The sequence below is a fragment of the Sorghum bicolor genome, chromosome 4, assembly GCF_000003195.3.
Source record: "Sorghum bicolor cultivar BTx623 chromosome 4, Sorghum_bicolor_NCBIv3, whole genome shotgun sequence".
NCBI lineage: Eukaryota > Viridiplantae > Streptophyta > Magnoliopsida > Poales > Poaceae > Sorghum > Sorghum bicolor.
In genome coordinates, this window is record NC_012873.2 from 13,297,007 (window position 1) to 13,319,353 (window position 22,347).

At 42.6% G+C, this 22,347-nt stretch overlaps 1 protein-coding gene and 1 long non-coding RNA gene across 5 annotated transcripts; both read left to right on the forward strand.

Annotated features, from left to right (window-relative positions):
* LOC8059087 (vacuolar cation/proton exchanger 1c) lies at positions 5,325 to 16,478 on the forward strand. Of its 3 annotated transcripts, none has more exons than XR_002452802.1 (11): positions 5,325 to 5,739; positions 12,613 to 12,680; positions 12,783 to 12,811; positions 13,608 to 13,804; positions 13,910 to 14,116; positions 14,789 to 14,935; positions 15,001 to 15,117; positions 15,193 to 15,246; positions 15,536 to 15,684; positions 15,808 to 15,898; positions 16,062 to 16,478. XR_002452802.1 is itself a non-coding variant. In XM_002451883.2 (11 exons), exons 1-11 carry the CDS (start codon positions 5,437 to 5,439, stop codon positions 16,106 to 16,108), a joined length of 1,377 nt encoding a protein of 458 aa, XP_002451928.1. In that variant the 5' UTR covers positions 5,325 to 5,436; the 3' UTR covers positions 16,109 to 16,478. The 3 variants fall into 3 exon arrangements, 2 of the variants coding, with proteins under 2 accessions (XP_002451928.1, XP_021316182.1); XM_002451883.2 differs by having other exon boundaries at positions 15,568 to 15,684; XM_021460507.1 differs by lacking the exon at positions 15,536 to 15,684.
* On the forward strand, positions 17,055 to 19,342 carry LOC110435078. Of its 2 annotated transcripts, XR_002452744.1 has the most exons (4): positions 17,055 to 17,396; positions 18,388 to 18,460; positions 18,563 to 18,797; positions 19,170 to 19,342. It is a non-coding gene; the product is annotated as an uncharacterized LOC110435078 (long non-coding RNA). The 2 variants fall into 2 exon arrangements; XR_002452743.1 differs by having other exon boundaries at positions 17,055 to 18,460.

Genomic DNA, 22,347 nt, shown 5'->3' on the forward strand with positions numbered 1-22,347 from the left:
ATGGCTTTTATAGAGATCTACTCAAGTGGAGATGAAGTAGTGTGATTACTATTTAACAAATTGAGCATGTCTCAAAGGTAGGGACAACCAACATAGCAACATGGCAAATGATGGTTTTATGTAAAGTACTCCCCCAAGCTTGAATTTTGCAAAATTCAAGTTTGGATGAATTTAATTCAATGTTGTATGATGATTGGTTGTACATACCTTGTGCTTGTCATTCATCCGATCTTCTTGCTCCAATCCTGGAAAGGTTAGTGACAAGAATACCCGAAGAATTTTTTTTACAATTATCCTTATATGCTCAATACACAAGTTAATGTTGCAAATAATTAAAAGCTCATGTTACAATCTGATCAGTGCTTGTTTTAGGACACTAAGCTTGTCCTTGGGAAACCATCAATTTATGTCAGTGAAGTGGTTTCCCCTCCAACGCTGACCTATATCAAGATCAACTCAACGAGATCTGCAAAATTTATTATAAACATATGCATTGACAACCGCCCTTTTAAAGTTTTTATGAATAGAAAGGAAGAGGGGGTTGGAGATCTCGAATGTGGTGATGTTGGAGAGACCAATGGATTGTGAAGATGTTGCATATGAGCATGGAGTAAATGAAGTGGCTATGAAATAAATTCCATGCTCATTAATGCTTAGAGTGAAATCCATGTGGTGTGGTGAAAATGGTAAGGTGAGTGTGGTATAAAAGGAAAAGAAAAAGGATACACGGACGACTTGGTTCGAAACTAGCACAGCTACCGTTCCCCGGCAACGGCGCCAGAAAGCTTGTTGGGTATTTTAAACGCAAACAGAAAAATCCGCAAGCACACGGATACCGATGTAGCCTTCACCCGGGAGTATTCCAGAGTATCGATTTTCCACAGAGAACGTGAGTGTACTAATTAAGATCCAAGATCGCCCAAGGATAACTATATGAATATTTTTGGTGGGAAGAGAGGAAGTTTCCTGAGAGTTCTCTAGTTGATCTAAGAACCAAGAATTACTTCAAGATTATCTATATCGGGACATCAGAGCACTAACCACAGAAAGAGATGAGAAGGGGGCTAGGAAGGTCTGACTACGGTCCTACAAACACCGATCCGAACGAGGTGGAATACGTCGACCGTTAGGGCTGTCACTACCCTAAGGCTACCACAACAATCCGCAGGATTGGGTGCAATTCCAGGTAATTGCAAGACTAAACACCACGTCTAATCTATTAATTACTACTCTAGCGTTATAAAGACTAGAGCACTTGATGCAAGCGGGAATCCAATAAATAACTTGAATGTAAATAAAAGTAATTAAAGACCTCAGGAATTATGAATTGAAGAACCTGGAGAACGATGAAGAACGAACCAGTTGCTGCAAAAGTACAATGTTGAGGAAGATCCGACAGATCCGGCTCCTCCTCTGCTCTCCTCTTCTCTCTCCCTATTTTCTAGATTACAACTAGAACCAACTAGAACTAGAACTAGAGGAACTAGAACTAGAACTAGATGAACTAGAGGTAGAACTAGAAGAACTAGAGGGATCCTCTCTACTTGGATGAAGAATTGAAACCCTGACTTTGATTCTATAGAAGAGGTATGATCTCCAGGGGCCAGGAGGTCTGGTTTTATAGTCCCTTCAAGTGAATCTGGGCCATCGGATCAAACCGACATTAATCGCACGGTTTTCCTTGATCCTTTAGGTCGGTGGAGCATAATCCGCGAAACGTGTCCTGATTGGGCACTGTAGCTGGGCGGGCGCCCAGAAGAGTTGGGCGGGCGCCCTGCCTCCGAGCCCGATTGCCTTCCCGTTCGGTCCCGTGGCTTCTGGAGTCTTCTAGATGATAGAAAATTGTACGGCACGTTAATATCTCTATGTAAACCCGACGTGTGGGCCTTTCTTCCGTATTTCCTGATAACCCCCTGCAGAAATAGACAAACACCAAAACTCGTGGAATTCTGTCAGATAAAACCCTAAGTCTAGGTGTTGCTTGCATTTGGATCCTTTTCCATGATTAATTGATGGTTAAATGTGAGCATTAAGGACCGTCAACAGTGTGGTGCACACTTGGTAAATCTAGCACTAGGCAGCTCAGAGATAGTCCTTAGATCGAGAGAAACAAACTTCGTTTTGGAAAGATCGCTTTTCGACGAAGTTTAGGTGCCCAAGCAGGCACCGAACGCTCTGTGAATGCGTCCGGTGAGGTCGTTTTGAGTGAGAGTGCCTGAGTGCCTAGGGTTAGGCACCGGATGCTAGCACCGGACTCACCGGGTAGGGTCCGATCCTAAACCCAGGGAGGTCTTCAGATGACCTAGGCATCGGACGCTAGCACCGGACTCATCGGGTAGCGTCTGGTCCTAAACTCAGGGAGGGTGAAAGTTCACCCTCGCACCGGACGGTGTCACCGGACGCTCAGAGGTAGCGTCCGGTGCTCTGTCAGAAGCAAGTACAGTTAGCCGTTGAGTGTCACCGGACGCTCGGTGCAGAGCGTCCGGTGCAACATCAACAGCGTCCGGTGACTCCGTTTTCTATGTAAAACGGTTGGCCAGCCCTTGGACTTGATGGGGAGTATTTATATTCCTCCACCTCATCCATGGGAGGCCTCTTGCCCATTTGATCAGTTGAGAATCACCTTGTGGTGCAAGAGAGAAGCAAGAGCCTAGAGAGAATTGAGATTTGAGAGATTTCTTGTGAGAATCCTTCTCTAGTTGAATTCTAAGAGTCAAGTGTGCATCCACCACTCTCTAGTGCCTTGTTTGGGTGAAGTGAGAGTTCATTGCTTGTTACTCTTGGTGATCGCCATCACCTAGACGGTTCGGTGGTGATTGGAGGCACGAAGACCGCCCGGACTTCTTGTGGGTGACTCGTGTCAAGCTTGTGAGCGGTTTTGGGCGATTCACCTCGACGGAGTGTCAAAGGATCAGCTCGTAGAGAGCACTTGGTCCTTGGGCGGACCAAGGGGGAGCAAGACCCTTGCGCGGGTGCTCTAACGAGGACTAGTGGGAAGTGGTGACTCTCTGATACCTCGGCAAAACATCGCCGAGCACTTTCTTGCCCTCCTTCTTTACTTTCTAGCATTTACTTGGTGCAATTACTTTGAGTTTTTACATTCCGAGAATTGCCTTGCTAGATTGGATTGGAACTAGGTTGCAAAACTTTTATCCAGTAGCTCTCTAGTCACACTAGGCACAAGGGGTTGAATTGGAGCTTGTAGGTTGCTTAAATTTTTAGAGCAGCCCAATTCACCCCCTCTCTTAGGCATCTTGATCCTTTCAGTGACTGTAGAGCATCCCAGCCGTTTGGCAAATAGGCTTTGCATTCATGTATTTGCAAAAAAAAATATCTAAAAAACACATATCCAATGGTTTGGCAATTAAGCTTTGTAATTTTGTTAACTTGGCAAATAGAGGGGAAGGACTCCCATATATGTCAAGCCCCTCCGCGCTTGGCATCACGTCCCTCGCACGAAATCTGTCGCCCCTGCGTGGTCGCGCGACTACTCCCTCCTCCCGCCGCCAGATTTTCTTTTTGCCAAGTGATTAATGTCAAACCATTGGAGATTGTCTCCTTCACCTTTGCCATATTTATTTGGTAGCAAACTCTCTCATTTATCAAATAAACTATGCAAAACAGTTGAAGATGCTCTATAATATCTATGTTGAGTCATTAGAAACTAATAAAGATTTGCACAATATGAATAACTTAAGTACTATTGGCCCCTCTTCAAATCCTCTTCAAGCTCCGTCAATGTGTAATTGTGCAGTGGCTTCTAGGGGAACCAAACATCCTATAATATACTCACAAATTACATATTTGTTTTCTAACTTGTTCTGTATTCTTATTTGGGTCTGTTCGCTGGTCTAAAAAGTCAAGGCTGAAATTATTGTTGGCTGATTTATTGTGAGAAAAAAACACTACTGACTGGTAGAAAAAGTACGACCGAAAAGAAAAAAAAACCTTAAGTTTTGTTATTTGTAAATTACACACATGGTCTGCAGCGCTGTGTAGCACATGCACGCCACACCTGCGTGGCTGGCTCTGTCCTGCACCCTCTGCCACCAAGCATCTGGTGTGCCTACGTTGCATCATCGCCAGTAGGTGTCGTAAATGTTCACTCGCATTGTGCAAAGCAATGATAGAGCTAGAGTAAATCGAAAGGGAGTGTGTTTACCTTTATAAGTGCGAGAATTTGTAATGCGTAGGTGTACATATGGTTGAAATTTGGGTCTTATCACAATTTTTCATTTTTTTGATGTCACCTCACCCAATAACTTCACTATAGCCACATATGCACGTAGCAACGACGTTGCGTCTACATATGCACGTTGCCACAAAGTTGTGCCCTTGCCACGGTCCCTACTAGCCTACCAATAATGGTGTGGGTGCGCATATCCATGTGGATGAGCTCTTCGCGGCATGAGTTGAGGAAGACCAAGAGGGTAGGGAGTGTGTATGAGGAAATGATAAAAATGTGAGCTTGTGCAACAGGGAGAGGAAGGAGTGTGGCTGTTGGTGTCAAGTGCGACATGCGGGGCAAGGGTTCACATTGGTGTCGTGGTGATGTGTGGAGGAGGAAGTAGAGCAAGAGCATGGAGGATCATATGTGTGGGTTTCGATCAGCCACTTGGTGTTGAGAAAGCTTAGCTCACATGGCATGGTATGCAAGGAGCAGACGAGCGGGGTAGAACCTGGCATAACAGCATGGGTATGGTAATGCGGCACAGGTAGGCACAACAGCAGTTGCGTGGCCACCTACTGAGCCGGGCATGCGTGACATGGCAAGATGAGGGCGTGACAAAATGTAGAGGAAGAGAGATGGACCAAGATGGTACAATAATACAAGTTTAGAGAGTTAAATATGCAATTTGCAAGTGTTAACAATGAAAACTTAAAATAAGTTTAGAGAGCGAAGTATATAATTTATAAGTTAGGGATGAGAATTAAGGATAAATTTAGAGAGCTGATTGTATAGTTTTTAAATACTGAAATTAAAATAAGAACTCGAATAAGGGTCCAAGAATGCTCGTGAACTAGGGATGAGCGGAAGTGACAATTTTAGAGAGTTGAATGCGTAATTCTTAAATACTAGGACCGGAATAAAAACTCAGGAAAAGGTAAAAAAACGTCTCTTAAATTTACTCATTAGTTAAATTAATATAATTTATCTTTTATTTATAGTTATAATTTTTTATATGACTGTTGTAAAGTGTGATTCATCAACTACTGCGTAGCTATTTTTCTTACGATTTATTAATAATAGCCAGAAAAAAAAGTCTCAGTCTCAGCTGCTTTCAGCCGTATATATATGTTCTCCGTGCAGCCCAATCACAGCTACTCAGGCCTGTTTCGCCACTCCACGTTTGGCCCCTACAGATTTATCAGCGGAAGTGCTGATCGAACGCGTCGTTCAATTCGGTCTGTTGCCGAGACTGTTGGGGGGGCACCATGGCGTCTCCCAACAGCGGCGAGGTCGGCGCAGCAGGCGACCTCCTAGAGACCGGTCTGCTGCTGGCCGCCTCCAAGCAGGAGGAGGCGGCGCCGCCAGCTGCCGTGGAGACGACGACGACGACGACGTCGTCGGGGCGGCGTCTGGCGGAGCACGAAATGACGGCGACGCGCTCGCGGGTGCGGCAGGTCGTCCGGCGCGCGGCGGCGCAGTTGCAGGAGGTGTTTCTGGGCACGAAGCTGTTCCCGCTCTTCTCCGCCGTGCCGCTAGCAGTCGCCGCCGAGCACTTCAGCTTCGGCCGGGTACGTATACACAGCAAACAACCATGAACCATCGATCATCCCTTGATTTCTTGCCTTGTTACTCCAAAATCTAAATTTTTCAAGATTCTCCGTCATATCAAATCTTCGAATTCGCATGCGTAGAGTATTAAATATAAACGAAAATAAAAACTAATTACACAGTTTAATCAAAATTTACGAGATGCATCTTTTGAGCCTAATTAGTTTATAGTTAGACAATAATTACTACAAACAACAGTGTCGTGAAATTTTTTTCTTCACCCGGCCTAAGAAAAAAATTAAGCGAGGAAGTAGAAAACTGTTACCGGCGGCCTTTGATTTCTGCTCTAATTAAGCAACAGTTAATCGATCAAAACGTCGTGCTAATTAATTAAGGCTACCTAGGAAATTGCTTGCGTGGCAGCTAGTAGTAAAATGTTTCTCTGTTTCCGTCATTGGAAGACAGGTTTCTCTGTTTACGTTTGTTGGAGGTGAGCCAGCCAGGCGTATGTGGCCACGACGGCCATACCATATTCCTCCTCTCTTTCGCCTTTAAGCGCCTCACCGTGACCGTGGACGATGGATGGATGGCACCAACACACAGGGCGACCTCGTGGCTCAACAGATGAGCATAAGTCAGAAGTGTATGGGTCCCTGCAAAATTCTTGTTTTGTGGATAAGAGGCCCTCCTCATAGGGTGACAGTTAAGGGATCGAATGCCGTGTGCCAAACTGCTTTATTTATGCATGTGCAACTAGGAGATGCAGACGGGAGTGGTTCATTTCAGCATCAATTCAAGTTAGCTGGCGATCAGACCAGTGTACCCTACCATATAAGGCCGTATTTAGATCAGTTAGGGTAGCTACTAGTTCTTTTAGACTAAAAATTTCACCCAAAATAGTTAGGAGTGTAGCTAACAACTGGCTAGGGAGACTTGGACCACTGTTTAGACGAGCCAGGGCTAATTTTAACTCAAGATGTATTTCCCACAACTATGTGCGGCAACTCCAACTATTCTCTGTCTGGACCATGGCCTTGTTTAGTCCAAATTTTTTTGCAAAATAGAAATAGTACCACTTTCGTTTATATTTGACAAATATTATCCAATCATGTACTAACTATACTCAAAAGATTCATCTTGTCAATTCTGACTAAATTGTACAATTAGTTTTTATTTTCGTTTACATTTAATACTTCATGCATACGTCTAAAGATTTGATATGACGGAGAATTTAAAAAATTTGCAAAATGTTTTGGAACTAAACAAGGCCCATCTCTCTCTTCGGCCTTGTTTAATTTTGAAAAGTGAAAAAATTTCGGTACTGTAGCACTTTCGTTTGTTTGTGACAAATATTATTCAACCATGGACTAACTAGGATCAAAAGATTCGTCTCGTGATTTACAACTAAATTGTGTAATTAGTTTTTGTTTTCGTCTATATTTAATGTTTCATGCATGTGCCACAAGATTCGATGTGACGGAAAATCTTGAAAACTTTTTGGTTTTTAGAGTGAACTAAACAAGGCCTTCCTCTCTCTTTCTATCTCGATTCCAGCGCTACTACACTGCTGCCTTTTCCAGCATCGTACCACCAGTTACACGTGTCAAGGCATGGACCGGCGTGGGTGGGTGATGTGCGGCTGAAGATAACCTGAGTTGCTGCACATGGTTGTGGGATTGATTTTTCGATTTTCACTTAGTAGTTATTATCCGAACAAGCTCTAAGGAAGCGCCTTTTGTAAAAGAAAAAGAAGAGTAGTTAAGCAATCTAAATTGGGTTTGAACTTGAACACAACGGGTCTAGTAAATTTTTGGGTAAATTTAGTACTAGACACCATATTGGTATTGGAATCTTCTGATGACGTAAGGTATTTTATAGACTACACATGTATAACTTGTTTTTTTCTAATGGATGCTATTCAATTTACTACTTTCTCCGTTTCAAATTATTAGGAATTTTGACTTTGTAAAAACACTATTATATTTTACGTTGGACCTGCTAGACATAGTGTATATAAGTATATAGCAAAAATTATGTGTCTAGAAAAGCCAAAACGTTTTATAACTGGAAGCGCAAGGAGCATATCATAAAACTATAGATACATAGTGAAACTATATTTCGTGATGAATCTAATTGCACTTATTTAGTAATAACAATATTGGTATTTTTTCTATAAAACTTAGTCAAATCTAAGATAGTTGAACTTAAGAAAAAACCAGTACAACGTCATTCTTTTGGGACGGAGGGAGTATACCATAATGAAGATTGCCCAACAAACAATTCCAACATTAAAGATTGTCCACTTGTCAATTTGCTAAAAAAATTATATATATCTTTATCTAGAAAAGATATGAACGTTTTTAGGTATTTACTCTCGGTAAAACATATGTATGCACTCGACTAGAATCAATTTGGTGCACCAACATAGTCCCACAATTTTCAACTAGATTGGACATGTAGGGACATGTAACTGTGCTTAAGACGCCAACTAGTAGAGATATTATGGCCGTGGAGGGCCAATAAAGTGTTTGCCTGGCTGACTGATCAAGGCTTTTCGTACAACAAATTAAATGGGGCGCGTAAGCAAGCATTTGTTGTCGTTGTTGACTTGTTGTTTATACAGCGGGCGTAGCTAGGACACCTGTCAATCAGTCGTGAGTTCGTGACGGCCACAGGCTTAGCTTTGCCAAGAAAGATTTATTCAAGAAATGACTAGGACGGGCACTGAGAAAAAGTGATCCACGGGCACATCGGGCAGATGAGCCATTCACCGTCATGCCGTCCCTGTCAGTTTATCACCAATTCTGGGTCTATGGAGAGTAGTACAAGAGCTGTAGATCCTTGTAGATCATTTGATAGCTCGGTGGATTCCCATGGTAACCATGTGTTTTTTTTTTTTTCTGAACGCACTGATAGCGTGATAGGAGTCCTTTCTTTTAATTCTGTCTTTCAACTAGAGTAGAAAAGCGTTGATTCAGTATATACTAAAAAAGACCTAAACATGTTACCGAGATATGTTCCAGTAGAGTGCATGTTACCTAACTATGTATGCATGGTTAAATAAAGAATAGCCAACAAAAAGTTCCAAACATCAACAATATAGCCGGAAGGACCAGCACAAAACAACATGCGCGGGAGCTTGGAAATGTAACCGAGTAGCTCCAATTTCTTGCAAAGGACCAATTGACCAAAACCTAAGCCTCAAAGTCACAACATACACCTGTAGGGTAAACTAACACCACCTAAAAGAGATTGTTAGATATCATTGTTGCAAAGAGCTATGTCAAACCCCACAACACAACAATCTCGATTTGACCATATCCAATCTATCAAGAAGGTTAAGCATCCCTGGACAGTATGACACAACACCAAAAGATAGAGACTCACCGAAAATCGGCAAGAGTGCCCAGTGGCGGTCGGTCAACAAGATATACAAAACCAATGCTGCATCAGGAGAGTCACTGTCGCGCATCTAGGGAATATGCATAGGACTTTCACCAGAAGAATCTTGTAAAGTGGAAGGGAGGGTGTCTCAATAACGCACCGAATAAAGAGCGCGGCGCCCATAGACATAGCTATCATTGGCTTTGGTCACACCAGCCAAGCTTTAAGCCATTGGCCTTCCATCCACACTTGCTACGTCAAGGTGTGCTATGCCAAGATTTTTAGCTCTAACTTCTTGCAAAGGACCAAATCCTAAGCCTCAAAGTCAAAACATACACCTATAGGAAAAACTAACACCGCCGAAAAGAGATTGCTAAACATCATTGTTGCAAAGACCTATGGCAAACTCCAAAACACAACAACCTCAACTTAACCATATCGATTCTTTCAAGAAAGTCAAGCACCCCTATGCAATACAACATAACAACACCAAAATATCAGCAAGAGTGCCAAGAGGCGATCGATGAACAAGATCTTCGAAACTGATGCAGCATTGCAAGCGTCGCTGTCACTCATCAAGGGAATATGGATATGACTTTCACATGAATAATCTTCCAAAGTGGAAGGGAGGGCACCTCAACAACGCATCGAATATGGAGTGTAGCGCCCATGACATCGCTATCATTGGCTTCGGTCACTTGTCCAAGCCTTAAGCCCTTAGCCTTCTATCCGCACTTGCCACATCAAGGTGTGCTATGCCAAGATTCTCAGCTCTGACTTCTTGCGAAGGAACAAAGCCTAAGCCTCAAAGTCACAACATACACCTATAAGGAAAACTAACACCACACAAAAGAGATTGCTAAACATCATTGTTGCAAAGAGCTATGCCAAACTCCACAATATAGCAATTAACCTCAACTTCAACGTATCCATTCTTTTCAAGAAAGTCAAGCATCCCTATGCAGTACGACACAAAAATACCAATTGATAAAGCCTCATCGAAACTCAGTAAGAGTGCCAAGAGGCAGTCGGTGAACGAGACCTCTGAAACCGATGCGGCATCATGAGCGTTGCCATCACTCGTGCAGGTAATATCCATAGACTTTCAACAAAGAATCTTGCAGAGTAGAAGGGTGAGCACCTCAATAACGCACCAAATAGGGAGTGCGATGCCCACAAACATCATTATCATTGGCTTCAATCACATTGGCCAAGCCTTAAGCCCTTACCCTTCCATCCAAACTTGCCGCATCAAGGTGTGTTATGCAAGACTTTTAGCTCTAACTCCTTGCAAAGGACCAAAGCCTAAGCCTTAAAGTCACAACATACACCTATCAGGAAAACTAACATCACACAAAAGATACTATTAAACATCATCGTTGCAAAAGAGCTATGCCAAACTCCAAAACATAGCAACCTCGACTTCAACGTATTCTTTCAAGAAAGTCAAGCAACCCTATGCAGTATGACACAACAACACCAATAGATATAATCAACAAGAGTGCCAAGAGGCGGTCGATGAACAAGACCTAAGAAAACAGATGCAACATAGGGAGCATCACCATCGCTTGCCTAGGGAATATGGATAGGACTTTCACCCGAGGAATCCTACAAAATGTAAGGGATGACACCTCAATAATGCACCGAATAGGGAGTGCGGCACCCACAAACATTGCTACTATTGGATTCGGTCACACTGGCCAAGCCTTAAGCCCTTAGCTTTCCATCCACACTTGCCACACCAAGGTTCGCTATGCCAAGATTTTCAGTTAGCCTTCCATCCATGACACATTGAAGCTATGTAGTACTAGCGTAGCTCACCAACACTGCAATGTCTACACCAAACTGTGGTCACTGGTCGAGCTACTATTGTAGATGTCGCCTAAAGGGATAGCCAAGGTTGCTCCATAAATACCACTTGGAGCTAGTGAATAGTCGACCCAACGTGCGGTTGGAGCCCGACTGAGATAAGCCCTTAACTAACCTTTGGCTAGATTCGGTGTGACCCTCGTGCCACCGTGTAGACACATAGCATGGCCTTCATGCTGCCACCGCCGTGTAGCCCAGCATGGCCTCCATGACGCCCATATGGGTAAGCATCGCTCAAACTTTAGGCATCTTCCATGCCCCCTCGTATGTGACATATGTAGCCCTTGCTGCCACCTCTGGATCACGCCTCCATGCATTTCCATTTTCATCTAACACCACACGACGGTCCCAAAAGCAAGGACAGAGGAGACAGATCCGCACGCGCAGCGCGCTAGACAACGGATCTAGCCAGTACAACATTAGATCCATGCCAAGCCGCTTCCATTCGCATGATCTGGCTGGGAGGAGGGAGGGGGAGGAAACGAAGCAATGAGGATGCTCCGCCACCACCTTCGTCAACATCGGGATTTCGGCCGCTGCTAAATTGACCATGAGGGAAGGGGGTGGGGGTGGCCAAACGCAAGAGGGACAGGAAGGAACAGGTGACAGGTGGGTCAGATGGTTTGGTACCAAATAATATTTGCCTATTAATTTGGTAATACCATCAAAATTCAATCATTTGCTATAAGGGTTCCTGCGCTTAAAGAGGCCCTATAGCTACTATTTTTCCATGGTATATCGGTGTTGCCATTTTATCATGAAAAAGATTAATTTGGTATACATCATTAAATCTAATGTAAATCCTTTTAACTTAAACATATCCGTCTATAGAACTTTTCCTGTCATTTTCATCCAAAATGTTGAGTTATTAAAGATAACTAGACATGCGAAGAAATTGGAGGCACGCCAGTGACGCTACGCACGGGGATTTAATTATAGAATTATAATCAATGTGTGGTTTAAGTAGCTTGCAAGTGCGGTCACAGGAGTAGTCAAAAACATGCTAGGCAAGCCACGACTCGATGCAAAAGACCATGTAAAAGGCCAGCTCATGGCATCCTTGCCTGCTAGTTTCCTTCCAACCTGAAATTTAACATCTGAAACTTTCACGGAAGATTCTTTTATTCGCCTATAACATATATTTCAATTGCACTTACTACTGTGGATGGCCTATTGACTTGGCCTGTTTTCATGGTTAATTAATTCTGCTAGGATTTTAGTAGTTTTGAGATCAAAGTTCAAAAGCTGCGAGGGAAGCATAGCTCGTCCTATTGCAATTACTGTAGAAAAAAATGTGCACCTTCCAATTTACATCAAAAATAGTGTCTTTTCATCTACAGTGTGCTTCTGCTCTTGTTGGAATAAAAAAATCAGCTAGTAGTGTGGAGAGAAACTGCTGGCCTGCCAGCAAGGGAACCGTACGACGCTCTCCCTCTGGCTGTTGAGTTCTTCCCCTTGGATGCAGCTTTTTAACTGCATGCTCTCCTGAGACCTAATACCTACGTTGGATCAGCGACATGCTTTGTATTTGCACTTGTACTATGTGTTTTCCTCACTTTGCACGCAGTGGATTATTAGTTGAATCCCTGGTTATTTTATTTTCGTTTAATATTTCTCTTCAACTTGTTGAATGTTATCAGGCATGGGTGTTCGTTTTCAGCTTCATAGGCCTTGCTCCTCTCGCAGAACGTGTGAGCTTCCTAAGCGAGTAATCACTCAACTCCTTTTGTGTTTCTGTATTCTTTTTTTTTTCATGAATAACAGTTGACTGCTAGGTTTCTGATCTTTGGCCTGATGTCTGTTTCTACAGGCATGTTGCCGATACAGCAGGACCAACAGGTAACTACTGTAATCTTTATATGATGTCCCTCCTTATTATATGAAGGAAATTTGTGTGGATTAACAGACTATGAAAAACAAAAGCTTCAACTAAAATATTCTTGTACACATCGTATTATATGTTAAATAGAACATGAGAGAAACTACATTACGATATTTAGTAGAAATTGATTTTTTTCCCTGATAAAATAAAGTTAGGCTTCCTTTCAGTGTGTTGACTACTTGACTGCATTGCTAGTGAGTGAAAAAAAGGATAGAGGAAATGTGTGGCTAGGTTCTTTATTACTGCATTTTCACTCCCTAGCATCACTCTGAACTATGAAAAGGGGTAATAATAAATTAATATTTCCGCTGCTAAGATATTGACTTCTCAAAACTGAATGACTCTTAAAGTGGCATGCTCAATAAGATAGCCACTGCCACAGCATACCTTTATAAGCTTTAACAACGTGCCCCAGTAACACCTGATGTCCTTACTGAATTGTGCACCCTCAGTATTTGTTCGTTGTTTTGAATTTTTTAGCCTAAATGCTAACTGACAGTGACAGGTAGTGATTTCAAAAATAAATGGAACACATTCGATTACTCTTTTTTTTGAGGAGAAACATTCAATTACTCGTTGGAAACAACAAACAAATACGGCTATAGTTTATTTACAACTAGTTTAGAAACCCCAGTATTGTTATGTTCAAGCATTTGCTTCTTCTCAATACTGCATTTTACCATCTTGTTTTTTTAACATGGCATTTCTATGTGAATTGGAGCAATTTTTTTTTTGGAACAATTTTGATTACAGCTGGAGGGCTTCTGAATGCAACTTGTGGGAATGTACCTGAACTAGTTATTGCACTGTTTGCCCTGCACAAAGAGAAGATGGAAATCCTAAAGTGGTCTCTTTTAGGTTCCATATTATCTAATTTGCTCCTAGTCCTTGGTTCATCACTCCTTTGTGGTGGGCTTGCTAATACAGGCAAGGAGCGTCCGCTAGACAGGGTACGGATGCAATTAAACAGTACCATTGCATTACCAGTAGAACATCAAAATAATGTTTTAGAATAGAAAAATAACATATGCAAAATCTTCTTTGGTCATTAACAGAGACAAGCAGATGTAAGCATAGGCCTCCTGATGCTGGGTGTGCTCTGCCACATCTTACCTCTATTGTCAAAGTACACAACAAGCACTGGAGATAGCACAGGCTCGGTTCTGGTGTTATCAAGATTATGTGCAATCGTAATGCTCATTGCCTACTTTGGAGGTCTCGTCTTCCAGCTAAAGACTCATCGTCAATTTTTTGTGCAAGAGGTATAATGCTTTCTTTACTAAGGATGCTGCGAATCTGGGACTGGTGTCAAAGAACGCGGAGACCACTGGTCAATTTTCTTTAAGATAACCACGATTTCAATATGCTGTAGTTAGCACTATGAACAACTTGATTTTATATTGTAGTATAGGCAAATAAATTTATACTCCCTCCGTCCTAGTATATAAAGCGTAACCACCTCTAGTTCAAAGACCAAGAACACATTTAATTCTCTCTCGCAGCACTTATACTACCGCATTTATGTTTCTGAAGGAGCTCGCCTTATATTATGAGACATGAACGCAAAGTGGTTACGCCTTATATACAAGGACGGAGGGAGTAGTAAAGTTTTGAATTCTCGAATGAACTTTAGAAATTCATATGCACTATGTAGTGATGATTTTGACTCAGAATTGACAGTCATTTACTAGCAATGATCTCTCTGATTTTAGCTTGGTTGGTCACGCTAACTTTTCCTGTTAGTATGAGATAATTTTCTAGTTATGTGGTGATTTGTTAAATTGCAAATAAGATAGGTACATAAGTCTTAAACTTTCTGAAGTTTTGAATATGGTGAATATTGGTGCAGTTTTCTGTCATTTTAAAAGAATTGGTATTATTTTATTTGCTCATCATCTCACAGTTTACTGATTTGTCCAAGAATTGAATTGCAGGAAAGTTCACAGAGCAGCAGCAGCAGCAACAGTGACGATGAAGGTACAAACAATTCAGTTATAGGATCTGCCAGTACAGTGATCTGGTTGATTGGGATGACGGTAGTCATTGCTGTGCTTTCTAATTACGTTATCACTACAATTGAGGTATGTACATCAACATTGTTAAGTTATTTCCGCTTTATTTCTGCTTCACTATTTTTCGTTTCCAGGAAGCATCAGATGCACTTGGTATCCCAGTCAGGTTCATTAGCATTATCCTGCTACCTGTTGTTGGAAATGCGGCGGAGCACGCAGGCGCTATAATATTTGCTTTTAAGAACAAAATTGTAAGGATGTATCCTAACAAAAGTTTGTTGTTTAAGTTTCTGAGTTAAACAGCCCTACCATTATATTTCTTGTAGGACATCACCCTGGGAATTGCTCTTGGCTCAGCTACTCAAATTTTGCTGCTTGTGGTGAGAATTAAGAAATTTTTCTTATGGTTCAGTATGTTAACCTTGGAGAACCGATCAGATTAGGAATTCAAATTTTGTCAGGAAACAAATGTGCCCTTAACTGGTTAGCAAAATCTAGCGAATTTATGGTTACAGAGTTTTTTTTATTCAACTTCCTTCAAAATTTATGTCTCAATGATAAGGTAAAATATATCTATTCCTCCAAAAGATGGAAATCAAATTGGGCCACTCTAACCGATGATATGGCCCTTATCCTAAATAATGGTACGTTCCAAAATTTCGGTTTCAGCTGATAATAAGGAGTTTACTTGTCATGACAAGGTGCCCGTTATTCTAATTGTGTCCTGGGTGAATGGCATCCCTATGGATCTTGACCTGAACCTTGTTGAGACTGGATCATTGGTTATGACAGTATTTACAACTGCTTTTACACTTCAGGTAATGGCACAAATTGCTAAAACAGATTATGAGAAAAGGCGGAGCTAATTGATATTATTTTAAATTCACATCTTTCTTTTGGGCAAGAGGTGTATATATGATGATCTTAGTGTATCTTTGCAGGATGGCAAATGGCATTACTTGAAAGGCTTCAATTTGACACTATGTTACATTGTAATAGCAGTGTGCTTTTTCACCATAAAGGCCATCCCAAGTAAGAAGCATGGTTGCGCACTGAGCATACACTATGAGGATCTATTGTTTTTTTAAAAAAATCCAAAATTTTATTGCCAAGATTATGTTTTTTAAAATTTTTCATTTATCAAGTTCCTACTAATGATTGCTTGGTCATCTACTTCGGGGGTAACTATGTTCAGCACCAAAGAAGCACATGCCTGAGATGCTGGGTTTGGAATCAAATTGAGGCATCTCAATTCAAGGTTGTGGATTGGCGTTCCCTCGAGCACCTGAGGCCCTGATGATCAAGTTGTTTGTGAACACACCGGTGACCAGCATATTTGACACTGACAGTTTGTCATGTGGAAGTATTGCTAATCTATCTCCACCTCTCTTACTGCTGTCAAAATTAAGTAGGGCCAATCACAAGGAAGGTAACATAGGATGTGATGTGATGATAGTGTGTGTTAGTGTCTCATGGAAAACATTTGTGACTCGATCAAATAATGGCACTATCAAAGCATACTCCAAGAGAATTTGTATTGTAGATGTTTGTATAAATTTCTTGATTTAAAAAAATGACTTAAGACAAAATTAAAGTGAACTATATTTTGAAATTAATGAAGGAATTTTGATTGTGTTTCATAAATTTCACATGAGGCTCTTGTAGTTGCTTGCCACGAAAGTAACACTACACCACAGCCCAAAATTAACATCACTTGGGGGGTCGTTAAAAATGATGATTTAACGTTGGAAGGTTAGATGTTAAAAATTCCTAATGGATGGTCTGTCGTTATATCTCATTTTGATCACAGATCGTCGGTCGTTAATTCTATTTAACTTTAACATCGGATGGTGCGTCACTATATCCAACTTTTAACGACCCACCGTACGTCACCATGTTTGGCTCCACTCGCCTGCGCCAAAATAAAATGCTTCTTGCCTAACTTTTTAACATGGACCCACTTGTCAGAAAAAATTGGAGCCCACCATTCCAGCCCGCCAAGCGGCCAGCCCATTTCCTCTCCTCTCTCATAGGCGCTTAGCCTGAAATCCCTAAGGCCAGTCTTAATGCATAGTTTCATGGCACAGTTAACAAGACTATAAACTAGGTAACCGAGCCACATGAATGAAACTCCTCTCTCATCTGATGAAACTCCTTCATTTAATGACCCTGCCAAGTCAGCAATTTTACTTATGTGGCACCCTATTTAATATGCATGACACTCTCATGAAACATGCATTGAGACTGGCCTAACCCCCGCACCCTCTCCCAGTCTCCCCTGCCGCACAGACAGCTGCCAGCACCCGCTCCAATCAAAAAAAAAATTGACGCCGCCTGCAAACGCTCACACGACCGGCCCCTATCATCGCCCCCGGCCGGCCGCCGGCTGCCCTCACTGATGCCCCAAGGGTGCGCCCCCTCTTTCTGGTACACGCGCACACGTGCTCTGGGAGGGTGCTCTGGCCCGATGGATCTGCTTGTTTCTTTGTGCAGGGAGCCAGCGACCAACAAGAAGGCCACGAGCATCCAGGTACTAGCCTGTATAGATCCGTGCATTTGCTCTAATGTTTTGATGTCTTTTGGTGGAATATTTCTTGATGGATTCGTATGGCATGCTGTGCTTATAGATAGAATAGTCTGCTGGACAGTTCTGAATTTTTACATGTGTTTACATAGTGCTATGTGGCTGTCAGTTTGTACAGCTCGAATAAGAGGCTAAAAATAAGATATCTCAAGCTGGCTCCCCGTGTCTCCCTCGGTTGGCTCAGATCCAAAAGAAGGGAGCTGAATATATCTCCCTCTGCACTTGTATTTGAGTTCTTCTTGATTAATTTCACTAGTATCTGCAGTTACATAGATATATTAGTAGACCCATTTGTTCATCGATAATCTTACTTTTGCTGACAATGCAGACATATTTTAGTACAATGTGCTCTACAATTGGATTAACATTTCTGAGCTCATTCATCACCCACATTTTTGGTTGTTCTATTTGGATTTGACAGATCTGCAAATAAAATGGTTTTTTGATTTTTGTTTACCTGCTAGTATGTGTGCTGCTAATTAGTACATAAGTTCCTTGTTCATGTGCAAGCCTGAGAAGAAGTCCCTTTTTCTTATTGAATCTTGAAACCATATTACCATTATAGTTCTTTAAGATGTAAGCTTCTTTTTTCTTATATATTTGAGATTTGTTACCTAAATCATCGATCTATGGTTTCCTCTATCGTAGCCGACAAGAAGAAGTAGCTCCTTGGATCTTTGCCCTAAGAAAAGCCGTAGCATCTACATACACCTTCTCACCAAGCATTAGGAGCCAGCTTGTGGATTAGACTTAGGAGTATCATCAGATAAAGTGCTCTCTACAGCTTCACTACAGTTGTTGATGCTTGTCTTCCATGGAATCTTATGTTGTTGATGCTTGTCTTCCATGGAATCTTATGTTGAATGCGATTGACGATATGTATGCACAATGTGCGTGAATTTGATGCCATGATCTACTTTTGTGTTTATATTTATAGAGTCTATTTGGTCAGCTTTTGGTTGTCCCTAGTAAAAGCTGATGGATAAATCTTGGATTGATGATGATGCTAGGTAAACCTTGTAATGTTCTCATCATTTTTCATTTTGTTTTGCTTCTAGTTCAATGGTGTTTTTTAATGAATACAATTCTCATAAATACATTGTTTGCTTCAGATTGGCAAAGAAGTTATACTCCATGCACTCCATAGAGATGAACCTGTGGCCAAGGAAATAGTTATTTGAGTTAATCCTAGCACCATGCACGCAGGACTTGCTCTTGGAAGGAAATGCTGTGAAGTTGTTATCAGGTTTTGTGATGAAAAGGGATGCAAAGCTACCTCGCCCATATCCTGGTGTGCAAGAGATGGCGGATGCTAAGGACCTGTCAATTGCATGGCCATATAACAAGGTAACTACACTTGTCATTCTTTGTTGTTTTTGTATGTAATGAGTGCCTAGATTTTCTAATCATTGATATGTCTAACAGATCAAGAAATGCAAGCCTAAAAAACCATCCCATTGAATAGGTGTGCTATTTTAAATTTTTCCCATCATACAACTTGTTGAACCTTTGTACATATCTTCAACCTAGAAAACATAGGTGCTACTGATTTGCTTCTTATTTGTTATACTTTATGAGTGTATAGATAGATGGATGCTTGTTTCAAACCATCTTTTCAGATAACATTGAATTAATGTCAGTTAACTGAATGTCCAATGTCCAATGTTCCAAAGTTTGAGCTTGTGTTTCTTTTTGATGAATTTCAACTTTTATTTACAGGTAGTGGGAAGAAGTAGCTGGAAGTAGAATGCAGCCAATGATTGGATCAAAGTGTTCATGTCAACGTGTTTTTGTCATTTTAGCTATAGATGAAAACTTGGGTTGGACTTAGGGGGTGTTTGGGACTGCTCTACAAACTCTGCTCCATAAACTCCACCATGGAGCAGCTCCACAAAAAATTGGAGTTTGTGGAGTACCTCTTTAGGTGCTCTCACAACTCCACACTTTTTCCTCGAACTGAGTGCGTGGAGCTAAAACCGTTTGGCTAAAAAACGGGAAGCAGAGCTGAAAAACGTGGAGCAGAGCAGTCCCAAACACCCCCTTACTAGAGGTGGATCGTTTTGTAAAGAGTGGAAGCGAACTATGAGACTTGGGTTGTCAAACCAAATACCTCTTGCATTTTGGCCAAGCTTATTTTATCTTAGCTTTTCTATGCCATGAATTGTATGTAAATGGCATGACACATTGTGATATGATGGCTTTAATATAACTTGTGAGCTTTATTTGGTCTAGTTTGCATGTGTTTCATGATTATGTATTATATTGTTTGAATGTATGACATGACACTGTTGATTGTATGGTTAACATATAAACAACACATGATATTATGTGGTAAATATTTGTATGCATAGTGACGGACAGTGGGTCGCTATAAATATATATCATCAGACAATGCGTCGTTATAAGTTTATTAAAAACGGCAGAGAGTCGGTCGTTATATCTTTTACATAACATCAGACACGGTCCGACGTTAAATGTTTATAGCGTCACCACTATTAACGGCTGATATATCTGTCGTTATAAGTTTATAACGACCGACCATATGACGCTGAAACGGCTTTTAACGACCCATTGGGCAACGCTATATGTGGGCTGTGGTGTAGTGTAAGTCCAGCAAATAGATCTAGTATAACCAAACACCCAACTAATATCCTAACTCATAGCTCAAAATGACCTAGCTAGCTCTGCTAACTAAATGCAACTAGCTAGATGAACGCCATAAACTAGACAAGGGCCTCCTCCACACCACCACCTAGACAGGTCCTGTTAGCTAATTAGATGCCTATAATTGTAATTCGTTCTGGTATTGGAGTCTGTAATAGTTGGTTAGGGAGATGAGATCATAGGCGTGCTTGATCTCATCGTAGCCTGGTTAGAGTCGATGTAGTCTCCCGTCATGAGACGACAGCGCACGTAGCGCGCACCGAGTAAACGGGGCGGCGTTCTGGCGTATCGTGACGGGGGAGGGCTGTGCAATCTTGGCAAGCCCATATATATCAAGTAATAAAGGTCGAACAAGCTGCGGTTGCTGGGCAGCATAATATCTCATCTTCTTCCTCGCTTATATTGCATCTTGTGTCTGATTTCGCCGCGATCACCCCGTGGTGACCGCGCTCTCGTCGTGCCGGCGTTTGCCATCATCGTCGGGCGTTGTGTTCTAACACGTGGTATCAGAGCCGTGGTGGCCGGTGCCGGAGGCGTGAAGAGGCGTGGACAGCAAGAGAGCTAGGTAGATCGGATCTACCGTACGTGAAGAAGAAGAAGGAGAAACTTCCAGGATCGTCGACATGTCGGACAGCACAGGCGAGAAGTCTAACAAGGACACGATGGAGCATGCGTGGAACCAGGCGGCTGGCAGTCTCGTCTGGCCAATGCTTTCCCGCACGAACTATCAGGAGTGGTCAGCTCATGTTCGCTGCAACCTTGAGGCGATGTACCTGTGGGATGCGATCGAGTCTGACAAAGTCGAGCGGCGTCGAGATCGGCTCGCGCTCGGGGCCATGTTCCGTGGCGTGCCTCCTGAGATGCATTCGATGATGTTGAACAAGAAGTCAGCACACGAAGCATGGGGAGCAATCAAGTCGATGCGCATGGGTGCAGAAAGAGTCAAGGAGGTTAATGCCCAGAAGCTCTTGGCGGAGTTCGAGTCGATCTCGTTCAAGCCGGGAGAATCCATAGAAGATTTTGCTGTCAGGATCGGCAAGTTAGCAACCGATCTGAAAGGTCTTGGTGAGGACAGCGTGACAGATACAAGGGTCGTCAAGAAATTTCTCCGAGTCGTGCCAGCGTGCTATAACCAAGTCGCGGTGACGATTGAGATGTTTTGTGACCTGAAAACGCTTACTGTCGAGGACCTGATAGGACGTCTCCGTGCGGCTGAAGACAGGTTCGAGCCTGCGCCGGAGTCCACCGAGAAGCCAAAATCATCTCTGTTGCTTTCGGAGGAGGAGTGGATGGCAAAGAATCGGAGTCGTATGATGAACGCTGATTCATCCTCATCAGGCGGAAAGAAAGGCGCTTATTATGTGCAGAAAGATAAAAACGGAGGCCGTGGCGGCGGTAAGAACGACCGCGACAAGAGGGACTCCAGCAATTGTCATCCGTCGTCTGGAACGCCGAGACGCAACGGGAGATGTAAGAAGTGCGGCGTCTATGGACACTGGGCCCGAGAATGCTTAAACAAGAAGCCTGGGAAGGAAGATCCAGAAGATGCAGCTCACCATGTCGCAGGTGAACAAGAATGGGGGCCAGCACTTCGGGTGGCGAGCGTGTGCAATATCGAGCGTTCGTCGGTCTCGGGTGCGCCTGGTCTGTTCCTAAATCAGGAACGGATATTCCTAGCAAAATATGATGAAGGAGCGTGGGTACTTGATACTGGTGCCACAAATCACATGACAGGATGTCGATCCTCATTGGTAGACCTGGATGAAACAATTCGTGGCGCTGTGAGGTTTGGTGATGGATCCACTGTGGAAATCTGCGGCGTCGGAGCAGTTACGATGGCAGGCAGAAACAGGGAGCACCGCGTACTCACAGAGGTATATTACATCCCATCTCTTCGATGCAACATTATAAGTCTTGGTCAGCTGGAGGAGGCAGGTTGTCGGGTGGAAATCGACAAGGGCGTGATGCAGGTGTTCGACCGTGAACAACCTGGAGCTGCATGGGGAATCTTGATCCGAGCAGAAAGAAAGAATCGCCTGTATGTCATGAAGGTTATCTAACGCCGCCGATCTGTTTACTGACCAAGATGGAGCAGGAAGCCTGGCGGTGGCACGCGCGTTTTGGTCATCTGACTTTCAGAGCACTGCGTGAGCTCAGGTCAAAATGTATGGTAGAAGGCCTACCTCAGATCAAGCAGATAGAACAAGTCTGCGATGGTTGTGCTTTGGGCAAG

Bases quoted from the DNA above. Each gene is read 5' to 3' on its own strand.
- LOC8059087 (XM_002451883.2), top strand. From the start codon at position 5,437: ATGGCGTCTCCCAACAGCGGCGAGGTCGGCGCAGCAGGCGACCTCCTA. The intron at 14,117-14,788 runs GTATAATGCTTT...ATTGAATTGCAG, and splicing joins GTCAATTTTTTGTGCAAGAG to GAAAGTTCACAGAGCAGCAG. The intron at 14,936-15,000 runs GTATGTACATCA...TTTCGTTTCCAG, and splicing joins ACGTTATCACTACAATTGAG to GAAGCATCAGATGCACTTGG.